Source organism: Thermobia domestica, chromosome 1 (genome assembly GCF_964235325.1).
Source record: "Thermobia domestica chromosome 1, izTheDome1.hap1.1, whole genome shotgun sequence".
NCBI classification, from domain to species: Eukaryota; Metazoa; Arthropoda; class Insecta; order Zygentoma; family Lepismatidae; genus Thermobia; species Thermobia domestica.
In genome coordinates, this window is record NC_137454.1 from 203,059,612 (window position 1) to 203,073,691 (window position 14,080).

At 36.6% G+C, this 14,080-nt stretch overlaps 1 protein-coding gene across 4 annotated transcripts in view; it reads right to left on the reverse strand.

Annotated features, from left to right (window-relative positions):
* Positions 1 to 14,080, reverse strand: part of Dap160 (dynamin associated protein 160) — a 213,683-nt gene that overhangs the window by 45,515 nt on the left and 154,088 nt on the right. For all 4 annotated transcript variants that reach the window (XM_081768609.1, XM_081768600.1, XM_081768593.1 and 1 more), the window contains 4 exons: positions 13,944 to 14,050; positions 8,926 to 8,998; positions 6,835 to 7,041; positions 3,801 to 3,884 (listed from right to left, as the gene is read on the reverse strand). In XM_081768609.1, coding sequence (XP_081624735.1) covers positions 3,801 to 3,884; positions 6,835 to 7,041; positions 8,926 to 8,998; positions 13,944 to 14,050 — 471 coding nt within the window. The remainder of the gene's footprint in view (positions 1 to 3,800; positions 3,885 to 6,834; positions 7,042 to 8,925; positions 8,999 to 13,943; positions 14,051 to 14,080) is intronic.

Sequence of the window (14,080 nt, forward strand, 5' to 3'; positions counted from 1 at the left end):
TGCTTCGTTGTCATCGTCTGCTCCGTGGGAGGGGCCAGAGGTCTGTCGTATGCAAGTGATAGTGGATCCATTTGGTGTGTAGAATCCTCTTGTTAAGCCATGTGGTGGTGTTTGTAAACATTAGCGTGAAGAGTTGTTTACACACAACAGCACGTAGGACATTACAATATTCTCTTGAAAACGTTTCTTTAATTTTGCTCTAAGAACATACATGTGGATCGCCATACAGAGTTAGTCGAAACTATTGGTACAGAAAAATAATAACGACACGCGTGGACGGAGGAAAATCAAATGTTGCAATCGGTATTATTGCAAAAACTGCATTGATATGGAGCGTGGTCATCGTGGAAGCAATCTTGAATTTCACTATATTGCAGATCGCACTTTTTTTTTTTTTTTTTTTTTTTTTTTTTTTTTTTTTTTTTTTTTTTTTAAGGGTATGATTTTACACTTCAATTTCGGCTTTATATTCTTACAAATAAGAATGTGAACTCATTTTTGACACATAGCCATCTGTTTATGAGACAGGGTATTTGACATATGCATCTAATAGAATAAAGTATCATGACGGGGCAGTAACAAAGAGACAAGTGGACAAAGGAAAAGTAAATGTTACAGGTTGATATTGGTGTTAAAACTGCGTTAAATGATCATGGCAGCCAACTTGAATTCCTCATATTATATACCATACAATATTTTCAAATATAAAGGGTTATTTGTGTCACATTTAGGCTAGAACCTTCCTACAAACGATAAACTGAACCGACTTTTGACCGGCCGCTATTCATTTACGAGATAGTGTGTGCTACGTTTGACATTCGTTTCTAGTAGAAGAAAGTATTTGGACAGGCAACTAATAAAGAGGGCTTCATTGTGTTCTTAACGTTTCTGTTCGTTTGCTTGCGTTTGTAAAATATTGTGAAGTTACCACATATGTTAATAGTAAGTATAACATATTTTAATAGTAAGTATATTTGTAATTAACTGTTACTTTATGACTATAAAGCAATAGAATGCTTTTAATGTGCAGTTTCGAATATTCGGTAGAGCGGGGGGGGGGCTCAGTGGTAGAGCGTTCACTTCCTGTGCTTGGGGTCCCTGGTTCGATTCCAGCTCACGCCGTGTGAACTTTGTGGTGGACGATCACCGTGCTCGTGGGTTTTCTCGGGGTTCTCCCGTTTCCTCCCACTTTCTTCATTTCACCACTTCATTCATTTCTCATAATCACCGTCTCCTTTAGCCTAGTCGGCATAACCGTGGGACGTAAAATTTAAAAGATTTCGTTTCATTTTTTCATTCGGTATAGCTCAACGACTTCGTTCAAATAGTAGTGGGTGGTAACAATGTTTTGTCTGGTCGGTGTATTATACCATGTAGAGTTAATACGGGAAGGATATAATGGTAGAATTGCTAGAAAGAAACCATGTATTATCCAAATTAAGAAATATAAGATACTTAAATTTTCTAGAGCTTTCGAAGATAAACCCAAAACTGGTGGGAATGTATTTATCGGCGAATTTAAGTTAAACCTGCATAAATATGATGGTAGAATAATAGTATTCGATAAGTAAATACAGAGATAAATGCCAAGAACTTCCAGCCTACTGAAAACACGGAAGAGGAAGTGTAATGGTTTGGGTTATATATGTTCACCAGATATTGGGGAGTTAGTGTGTATTGATGAGATTCTGATAAAAGAAATATATCTTAACGTTCTTAGGAGGACTTCTAATTTTATCAAGATGTTGATTCCAAACAAAGTATATGTTGTAAAGAAATGATTGTTTTAAAAGTGCACAAAACCTCAAACCCCACAGTACCGGCTTTAACCCCATTGAGAATCTTTGGAACGAATTGCAACGTAAGGTCAATATGTACGAGTTACGGTAAAAGAAGGTTTGAGAAAAGCATTACGTACAGCGTGGGAAAATATTTCCCCACACTATACCAGGAAAATTGTAACAACTATGCCGAAATGCTTAATGAAAGTTATAAATGATTGTGAGTTTGCTATTAAATACTAACTGTATTAACTTGGAAGGATAAAATAACTTTAGAGGACATTTTATAGCAGTTTGTTTAATAATGTCTGAATATTTATGTGATCAACAATGTCCATATCCCCATTCAATGCAGTTTTCGCAACAACACACACTTGCAACATTTGTTTTTCCTCCGCCACATTATTACTAGATTGTCCTGACACTTTTGTCTACTACACACAAATGTCAAACATAGCACACTTACTTCGTAAAAGAATGAAGATTGGTAAAACATAAATCATATTTTCATCTGTGGGAATATTCTAGCCTAAATTGGTGTCAAACCTAACCCATTCCATTCAAAAAATATTGTGTAATACCAAATATCACGGAACCCAAAGTATTTGCCATGACATCCATACTCCACTCAATACAGTTTTTGCATCAATACCCATCTGCAATATTTACTTTTCCTCAGTCCACGCGTATCGTTATTGCTGATCTGTCGTAATATTTTGACTCACCCTATATTTTTTCCACATGTATGTTCTTTCAGCACAAATAAATCAGGTACAGTCCACAGAATATTTTTCATCTAATAAGTATTTTTATACTTCTGAGGTTTTTCAGGCTGTACCTCAGGTTTCTTAACGTGGGGTCTTTTTGACTCGGGCCCTTTTGTCGCGGGGCTCCTTTGACTCGGGCCCTTATGACTGTGTCCTTTCTGACGAGGGGCCGTTTTGACTCGGGCCTTTTTGTCCGGACTCTTCTGACGTGACATCATTTATTATAATATAATGAAAGCTGTTTACGTATTTGACGGACTATAAGACGCACTTTTTTCTTCGAAAAATTGCCTCCAAGATTCAAGTTTGTCTTATACTCGAAGCTAATATAAAAATGTCTAGTGTTTGATTTAAAATTCCCGCCAGTCTTAAAAATGGCCATATACTCGATGCCGCGGGAAACCTATCTCTATCTGGTAACATTGGAGTCAACCGTCAGTAGTAATGCACCGATGCGACGAACATGAGTTGCGAGGATTTACAAGCTTGCTAACACATCTAATAATAAAAATGGTAAAACTGTTACGGCATTTGAAAAAATACTTAAAAATGAAGGTGTGTCTTATAGTCCGTGAAATAGGGCAACATTCGGAGTATAGTTTTTCGTATTGGATTGTCTCCAGCCATCTTACTGCCAGTTCCTCGGTTCTATTTGATACTGCGTCTTGTCTTTAGAAAAAAAGTCAGTCACTGCTGTTCCCACATCCTGCTGGTTGCTGAAGCATCGTGATTTCGGGAAGTATGTCATGGACCGAAACAGGTAGTAGTCCGAAGGGGCAAGGTCAGGACTATATGCTGGGCATGGTGTAAGTTTGACATCACCAAGTTCCTTAAATTTTTATTGCGTTTTTCAAGCCGAGTTTTGGGTTGCTACCGCAGCGTTATGACCGAGTTCGAACTTGTAACAGTTCATGTATCAGAGTTGAGCATTCATCGTCATTGCCACTAAAAACTGACTGAAGATACTGACGGAGTGGCGGCTTTCGTGTTGATTAGTCCACTTGTCACACTACTTCTTGGCTCAATTTGACCTTGTACTTACGCCTGCTGTCTAGGTTGCAGGAATATTGCAAGACTTATGATTTATCTTTGTATGTGTTCATATGATCTTTAGACAAGACGCACTAATAGGAATTCACCATGTTTAAAATTATACTTTTGTGATTGAATAAAGAACACGATACAACTAGGAATATGTTAACTTAAAAATAAGTTTGGTTCCTCTTCTGTTTCCTAAAAATGTCGGACTTACCTGATTACAAAACAACTCCGCTATATTCAGTGCTTCTTGCAAATGCTGATGATCTGGATGACCTTCTGGAGTGTATTCTAATATCTAGAAGAAATATTCATATTATTATTATTATCATTATTAATAATATAGATAAAGTAAATCAATAAACTAGATTTTTCTGCACCATTATAATCTCGTTTAAAAACAGTCTACTTTGAAAATTTTGTTTCTTTAGTACTTCATAAAACAATACAAGATGGATGTCCTTGAATACAATGTATAGTAAGATCTTAGTACGAATTAAGTTTAATACAACACGAAATTTAAATATAGCCATGACAGCCAAACATCATAGCCATGACAGTAAATCATGTAATATGATAAGATTTAACTTACATAGTAGGTTAATTTCGATAACTACGAACCAGAGATATGCCAGCAATAATTTAAAGAGGAAGTCGCAAAAATGGATACATACGCAAAAGTATGTAGAGCCATATTTTTCATCCTACTGTGTTATAATTGTGGTAGATCAATTATCAAAAAATTCAGATTTGTGAGAAAGACATTTATTATTTTTCTTCTCTATTTTTGTTAAAAGATTAAGAGGAAGGTGGAAAAATACTTATATCACTAAGCATCCACCCTAGAATTTATATCGCGTGTGTAATGTATTTCGTGAATTTTTCCATGTGCTGACTCCTAAAGACTTCTGTAAGGAAACGATTTCATTACGTATAAAATGACTGACCAAATTTCTTTCCATCAACAAATTTCCCTCTGGATATGATTTCCAAAATCATGGAAAATATTTAGGCTCCACATGGATCATCTCAACTTTAAGGTTACTTAAGCATCCGTAAAATTTATTACTATAAAACATTACGGAAGTCTCAAAATGGCAATCACAGAAGATAGAAAAGATTAGTAACACTTTGAGAGCGAATCAGTGTCAGATTATTTTGAGGAGAAACATATAATTAACATGAGTCATATTTCAGTTACCTTCTTATATTTCGATCTTCATAAATCCGTAACATAGTCCGTAAAGCCATGTGAATATCACTTGGAAACGCGTCGAATCAGAGTAGGGAAAAAAACTTGAAGAGGTCGATTATTTTAGATATCTGAGAAGTATTTTGACGGGAGATAATGTCAAGAACTGTCGTAGTCAAAGAGGCATTTACCAAAACAGATCACTCTTAACTGGCAGATTTGATATTGGACTAAGGAAGAAACTTTCAAGTGCTATATATGGAGTATTGGACTGTATGGCTTGGAGATTTGGACATCACGGAATTTAGAAAAGGAATATTTAGAGAGCTTCGAAATATAGTGTTGGGAGGAAGATTGAGAAGATAAAATGGATGGAGAAGATAAATGGAAGGAGCAAGTAACATTCGTGTAATATTCTTTCCTAATAGAATTTGGAAGAAAAGAAGTTGCAAAAGAGGTATTCGGAGAAGTGTTCTCACCTCCGGGTTAAGCTAGTAGCGAGCAGAAAACTAAATAAAAAAAATATCCTTCTACAGGATTTGAACACAAACACCGCATTTGACAACCAATTTATCCAAACTACACGACTATTTTCTGTGCTATCAGGAACCTCCTTTTAAGTCTGTTAAAATGTTTCCTCTCTTAATACTCGCTTTAGTTGACAGTCAGATACGACTGAGATTGCAGCAAATAGTTGCAAGGTACATCTCTTGCAATGTATAAACGTACTTTTCGCACAAGGATATTGTATGTTACGTCAAAATAACTTACGTAAAACAAGTTGAACCTGTGAAATGATTGGAGTTGAAGTGATCATAAATGCGTATATAGTTATGAGACTGGATACGCAAATCCACCAAACGTGGGAATTTACTTTCTTGAAATTGTCTCCCGTCCTGTCTAACGTATCACCTGCTCTACACGAACGATGTTCCTTCATGGGTTATTCACGATTCTAATGCAAAATCTACGTATGCAAGCGTCGAAATGTAAAAGAGGCAACAAAATTGCAATACCTCCTTGAAAGCTAATGTAAGAAAAGTCTCGTAACAATTAGAAATCTTGCAAGTTTACTCTAGCATACCCTTGTAAGGGATTTATGGAGCCTCATTGAAAATTTCGCAACCTTCTTACAAAGAAATCACATCCTATTCAGAATGTTCTTTAAAATTTCACTTCCAGTGCTCTTTCTCATTCCCAAAATACTCCTGCTTTCTCTTGGAACGCCTCAAATAATACGGGTAAGTTGAATCTTAGCTGTTGGCGACACATGCAATTAATGACCACGAAAGTTATCATTACAATTGCTTTAAAGATCGCCTGTTGGGATTTACAAGCGCTGCTACTATACTTATGAAGTGACTGGTTATACAAACATATAATTAAATTGAAAAACGATAAGAATCAAACCGACGGTATTATGCAGCTACGCCAAATCTTAAAAAACTTTACACAAGAAAAAAAAAAAACGTTTGAAAAAGTTGGAAATTAGCTAAAAGTCGCTGACTTTCAACTAATCTCCAACTTTTTCAAGTTCCTTTTTTGTTCTTCTGTAAAGTAGTGTTTTGTTTTTGAGATACGAGGTAGCTTTAGAGTACCGTCGAAATACTGATTTGACTGATAAACCAACAATGATTGCTCCGGGTGTTGTTGTTATACTCTACTCTTTAATTAAGAAAGATTTTCATCTCCAATGGCTTAGTTTGTTATAGACAAGATATATAAAGTTATGTGAGGGGTAATATTGATTTCTTGCACACTTCAAAAAATCACTATTCTTATCATCGTATGTTTGACAATGTCTGTTGGATACCTCTTGTTCATAACTGAACACTTGAACATCTGGGTACACAAACTTACAACATTTACTATATATACATCAAATGACTACAGTATTATTTTCGGTAATTCTATCCATGCATGTTACATCGGAGTATCCACTTGAAGGCTGCTTTGTTTTATTTTATTTTATTTTTTTATTTTTTATTTTTTTATTTTTTATTTTTTTAAATACATAGGTAGAATTACGCATACTGCACATTAAGAAAATACTTACTTTCTTAATAATAAGTGGGTACTTGGTTATTCTTTGCATAGGTTTGACAAGAAAACTGCTGAGTGGCATTCCTTGAGTTCGAGGATCTCCTTGGCATTCTTTAACAAGTTGACGAAACACCATCGACTCTTCGGTGAATTTTTGCAGCAAGGTTGCCGCATTGAGTTGGCAGCTGCAGAACCGAATGTAAGCTGTCATCCGGGGCAGCTGAAATGGAATTTAAAAAGTTTCCATGTTTTATTTTAGAACAAAAGAAATTGAAACATTCAATGATCGCCCTGCATGTAAGAATATTTTCAGAATGACTACATTTGATAGCTTCTTATACAAACTTCAATACATAATAATTAAATTAATCGACTAATAGAAAAAGTACAGCAATACAATTTCTGTAAAAAAGATTTAAGCATCTCTCAGTTGACAATAAATCTAAATGAAACACTTCTTTCTTCCCATCGAGAAGACATCTGAATAACTATTGTATTAGCAAAAATCTAAAGGTGTCCAGAATTTTGCAGGATCCAGAATTTTGTGAGCGAGGGGACAATTCCAATGAATAAACACGTAGTAGTTCCCACGAAGAAAATTTTGGATAATGAAGATCTCGTTTGACATAATATTTCTACGAAGGGTTAATTAATTTGATACAAATTCAAAAGAAAAAATAAATCACTTTTTTTTTTTTTTTTTTTTTATTTATTTATCCAAGTTTCTGCCACAAGAAAAAGCAGTTCAGGCAGTTATATTATTTTAATTCAAAAACTGAATGCATAATGGCACACCAGTCAAATGCAGTACCATCATAAGTGAAAAACTATATATTAAACGAAGTATAAAATACGTAAGAAACCTTTACTAATTCATTACTAATTAGTGCATTAACTTAATTAGGTAAGTTCTAATCTGGTGTACACGTACATGTCTCTCATTGTGAACAGAAGTATTCAGAAATCAGAAAACAATTACTTTCAAAAATTATATTGTTACACATGGTAAAACTGCAAGTGTTATGGTAGGACGTAAATGTGTTCGTGTTCAACACGCAATCTCAGCTGCTACCTATTCAGAACAACTACACCAGTGAGCGCTTGAGTTTGAGGACAAGGTCATATCCTTCCTTCAGACTCAGGATGCTACGTTCCAGTAAGACAATGCCCCGCGGGCACGTGGTTATTCTTTGCATTGGTTTGATAAGAAAACTGCTGAGTGACATTCCCTGAGTTCGAGGATCTCCTTGGCATTCTTTAACAAGTTGACGAAACACCATCGACTCTTCGGTGAATTTTTGCGGCGAAGTCACTACATTCTCTCGCTGAATGACAATGACCGAAATACTAATTTTGACTTATGTAATTCTTTGTCGATCCATCTCAGTTACTGTGAAATATATCTTACAGCTCTACAAGCATTTTCATTGAGGACAGAAAATATATTAACGTGAATAAAGATTTCTTTTCTGCAGCTGATGCTGATTATCACAACACGTTTTTGATTCTGCGCTGTAAAGGCCATTGGATTTCACCCGTGTAACATAAATATTCTGATACCGGTCGAATATACCGGGGCATTGTTGTGCGAAAAAAAAAAAAAGAAAAAAAGAAAAAAAAATAATAATAACGAGTGGCAAACAGAGGTAAGTGAACGCGTCGAATGTGAGACGAATTCTGTTCTTTGAGGCTACCGATTCAGTTTAGCAACATAATTGTATTCTCGAGACAGAAGACTTGGTTGACATCTATTCTTGAATCACTTCCATCTCAAATATTTAAATCAAATTTCGATGTAAAGATAACAAACTGAGGTTGTAACAAGTATCCTTGCTTCATAATAACTGAACTCACTCTAACTTCACTTGGTAATTCGTCGACGAGGATGCTGGATGTTTAGCATGTTTTTGTACTCCACAGTGGCATTAATACGAAGGCGATTAAAAAAAGTTTTGAAACTTATGAAGAAAGTGTATTATAAGGATTATATAGAATTTCTTACATTCTCTACTCTCTTATCATTTAATCATATCCTTTTAGACCTGAATATTGGTGATCTAAATATGATTAGTTTAATATTCAACTCCTTAAACAATAAACTTACATTTTCACATAAAATATCACCAATTACACGAATGACACCGTTTTCGCTCATTTCTCTCCTCACTCGGAGTGCTCTGGAAAAGAAAGAATTACGATGTAGTTAAGTAACGATATAAATCAGTTTACTTATTTATATGTCCATCAAGTTATTCATTTAAAAGTTAGATAATTCATTACTAATTAGTGCATTTCCTTCTCAACAGTTGGAATAAATGTTTCAAACGAAACTGATGTTTTATCGATCTAGCTTAATTCGATTTCTTCAACATTAATTCGACTTTGAATCTATTTACTTAATTACCCCAATAATTAATAATTAATTTTGTGCTTTGTCTACTTGCAGCACAGTTAATTAGTTAGATCCATAAAGAGTTTCGAATTATTCAGACACGAAAAAAAAGTCGGAACAGTGTTTCAGAGGATTTTAATCCAGTCCATAGGATTAACTATTCAAGTGGAAAGCTAAGATTTGTGAAATAAAGTTGTTAACCAAGGTAATTAAATACAACGAATTACAAAGAAACGAAACAACTATAGATCATGCAAATTATAGATTAGTAACGTATTTTATGTTGTATCGGACATTAGTGTGCTCTTAATTGTCTAGAGGTAATTAACAGTACACATAATAGAAGTTCACATTTAAGTTAATCTGCTTTAATTGGAAGTTGTATATACACAATATGTACGAGTTATTTATACTTGAACTAAAGCATGTCCAAGAAATAAGGTGCGCTTTACAAAAACACAAATATATTGACAACAGAAACCATACAAGTTTGAGAGATAGGTATAGAGGTATCTACTTTACGCATGTCACTATTGTTTGTTCGCATGTACAGCCTGTCAAACGCCCTGGATATCAGTAGCACGGAGTACCTTCCAGGAATGGCACAAGGTGCTTTTACCATGCTCTGCAGCAATGTGCTTGCTGATGTTGGACCACACACGTTTGAAGTGGCGAATAGTTTGTGGATCTCTGGCTCGTCTAGCACACTCTTGCTTGCATGGAGCCTAAAACTTGTCAATCTCTCTGGTTTATGGCATATTTGGAGTACTGTTCTGTTTCTCCGCGAAATCAATGCCTTGATCGGATAATCCGCAACAACATGAACATAAATATGCATTTGCCATATCTGGTCAGAATAATAAAACTTACTTGGACTATGCGACTGGAAATAAAGGGGAACAGGCACCCATCACACATTTCCGTAAATAGGTTTGAGCATTGATAGTATTTTCCGAAATGAAGGATTCGGAGAGATTACCATCTGTATCCATGGCTTGCCACACGAGGTACTGCTTTTGGAAACACTGCTTTTTTCTTAAATTTGTAGTCAAATGACACAAGAGTAGGGTCTGCTGAGTGATAAAATGTCCGTTCTGGGATATCCGATGGTCTTTTGGAACGTAGGTTTCATCATCAATGGCAATTGCTGTTTTGACATTCCCTGTAAATTGCACGGCACGCTGTTTTTGCTCGTTGTTCTTGGACTGCTGATTGCCTTGGTACAGTTTTCTGTGTTCTTGCCATAATATCCACTTTGTGAAGTATCATGTCACTAAGAGTGGATTTGGTTATACCAGATGTTTCGCGGTTCTGCGTACAGAAATGGTCAGATCTGTCGTGAATTTTCGGCGCACTTCATTCACAACTGCAGGGTAGATTTTAGCGGGTCGTCCTGTAATCGGTTTATGTTCGGCCGTACCTATTGCTCAGACACGTTCGAGGTGTATCACTTGTGATAGTTTGTCTTCCTGTTCAAGTGTACGACAGTGTTTCTTTGATTACGACCAGTGACATTCAGGTAATAATACACTACCTTCTTCGCAAAGTCCTCATTTCACGCACGATTCATGTCCTTGTTTGCACTGCACTGTCTGCCACGTCTTCTTCCACTCTCGCTCTTCACACTGGTTAATCTTTATTGCAACTACAGACGCACTGTTTCAAAACGCGTTCTATTTCACGGACATGCTTTGTTTCTATTCAGAGATCTTCTTTACACATTTCGTCTCCCATCTTTTATAATATCAGTAGAATTTGAGATTTATATTAAGCATTTGTCACTTTCTATAGCCCTCAATAATAGAGATTGAGATGTCCTCGATTTCAAAATAACACCGATTTATAGCTACCTCATTCTATTGGCCCTCTCAGAGAAAGACAACTTCGCTCTTCGAAGACCTATATACTATTTCGAAGGAGGGGAGCAAATTTTACAATGCATGTGTGTCTCCGAAGACGTGCTGCTTTCTGCTGAAGAAACTGACTGTAGTTCGTTGTCGTACTGTAGCTCACCTGCAGCTTTCATAAACATAAATAATAAAATAAAATAAATAAATAAATAAAATAAAAAAGCATCAAAGCTGCTGAAACTATAAAGACGAGCAGTCGTTTCTCTTCAACAAAAGTCGATTTTCGCTACCGATCGTAGAAAGTTGTCCAAATTGGCAGGAATATTTTATTTTCCACATAGACAGCGAGACTAATTACGGTTAATGAGGCTAATTGACAAACATTTGAGGCATTGGAAGAATCATTCAACTCAATTTTAAAAAATTAAGCCCAAATCCCCCATAGCTTGGGAAACGGTATGAAGTAACAATGGGGCCTAACGTGAGCAAACGCCTGTTTCTTTGTTGTCTCGTCAGGGGGAGGATCCCTTAGACACAGAGCTGACGTGCGATTAGAAGTTGGGTGTCTATGACGCGCCGTCATCAATGGTTGGTACCACATGAATTTACTCTCAAACAACTAAGACCATCAGTGCACCAACAAAGGGTTATACTCTGTGTTCGTTTAACTGCGTGGAGAATCATTATTCAAGAACTGCTGTCACTCGACCAGACGATCAATGTTACTGTGTATTCGCAGAATTGAAACGTACGAAGAAACAAACTGAAGACCATGGAATCACTGAGGTGTTATTCTGCTTCAGGACAACACGAAACCACATTGTCAAACACGCCAGTAACACCATATCCGCCTTGCTTGGGAACTTCTAAGAATCTTCTATATTTCCCGAACATTGTATCTTGGATTACCATAGAATTTCTTCCACCCCATATGAAACTATCTGCGGGAAGGATGGTTTCGAACCCTCGACGAGCTGACCCAGACACTAGATGACTTCTTTGGTTCACATTTTGCTAAATTCTACTACTGTGGAATTCATAGCTACCCGAGCTATTGCTCCTGATGAGGATTATTATAAACTTTTCACGTATGTCTTATTTCATGTTATCACTTTTTTCTTTATAAGATGAAAATCCGAAAAACTTTCTTGAGTATCTAATATTAGTTTGTTAGTGTAACTCGTCTACTTACTACCACCGAATGGACTGGGTTCGAGCCTCGGCGGAGGTTTAAATACTTTGCATATATATGGATTAGTAATATAAAATGATTATTTTAGTCTGTAAACGTTTATATACATCGACAGAAAGACATTTAAGAACACCTCACATACATCATTCGATTGGAACGAAATTTGTACCACAAATCTGTGTATCTAGCAGTCTTAGTTTGGGCACGCTGTTCTAGCTTGGAGGCCCTAGCATATCGGTCATTGTGGAGGACAGGCTGATCGTAATATATGTAGAAGGCATAATCTGATGGTAATATATGTAGAGGGCATAATCTGATCGTAATATATGTAAAAGGCATAATATTAGTAGTTTGAAAGGTCGTCTGATAGGTGATGAGTACAGCTGATTGTATGAACCAGTTATATGTAAATCTCTGTCTGTAATGCCGAGACGACGCCGACGAATGTCTACTATGTAATTAAGTGACTTGTCTGGGCTGCGAATGGGTGGGTGATTCTTCTGCAGAATCACCTCTCACCTACGTTGCCTTGTGACAGTGGTACACCCTTGCTGAACACGATGAGAGGCAGAGGATTCTTACTGCAGACGTGTCCCCGTCAGGCCCTGGGGCTGACTAAACAAAAGGATCGTTCAGGCCACCCTACCTGTACGACGACGACCGTCAGTGTAATCAGAATTACTGTTACCTCCTCGTGAAAGCATGAACATTAAATAGCCAATTCTTAGAGGTAGGTCTATGTTTCTCTCGCAGGATTACCCCTGACAACTTCTTTCGTTGAGAAATCTTGTTTGCGTCTGAAGAAACTGCAGATCCAAGGTGAGTGGAGGGCGGTAGTATTCAGCAATGGAAGTCGTTTGTATTCCATATACAGTGACGGCTGTGTTCGGAATCACTATACGAGACCCATACCTGGATACTGGCATAAGCTATACATCTCGAACCCTGTGGTCTTCATTAAGGGCAATATGACCAGAAAATCGTGCATTCGTAGCGTAACCAATCTTGTACTCCAGTCTATCTGGGCATTTTGAAGGACCTATCTTTCGAGAAGAAATCGCATGCCCTCTATTCGGTACCTTCTACCTTGGCCCGTTATATCTCTGGACTTGTGCACTATCGAGCATATGTGATTGCGACCGATGGCAAGCCGGGTTACGGCAGTACCCGTCGCTAGTTGCGTCAGTATCTGCAGAAAGTGTAGGATATCATACATCACACATTCAACATTTATAGTCCAGCAACCTGCCCAAATAACTGTTTGTGTGGCTGCTCAAGGTGGTAACATGTACTATTAAGATGAGTATCATATTTTTGAACACCCTGTATAGCATGTTTGAGATTATCCATGGCCGCGCAATGTTAGGACTAATACCCTACCATTATAATCTTTTTGTGTACAAAGTTTGAGCCAGATCCGTAAGATTTTTAGTGGATGTTCTTACATCTGTACCCACTGTTATATTGTCTAGTGGGAGAACATGTTAGGATTCTACTTCTAAACTCGAAAGTTCATATCTGTATAGGTTTGGTATTGAAAGAGGAAGAAGTAAAAACCTGGACATAAAAAACTACACTATACCGATGAACATTATCTCCTTTCGACAGAAACTTATGACATTTCCCACATAGCGAAGAGAATTTCCTAATATAAAAATGTTCATGTAAAAATATTCCAATTCCTTTACCTTAGAAACATGGTATTGCAATTGATGATCTCTTCCATGTTGACAAATATCTTCTGAATATCTTCGCAACCTATTACTCCACTGCTCTTTAATGGCTTCTGAAACGCCTGCAAATAACAGCATTTTTCTACTTAATT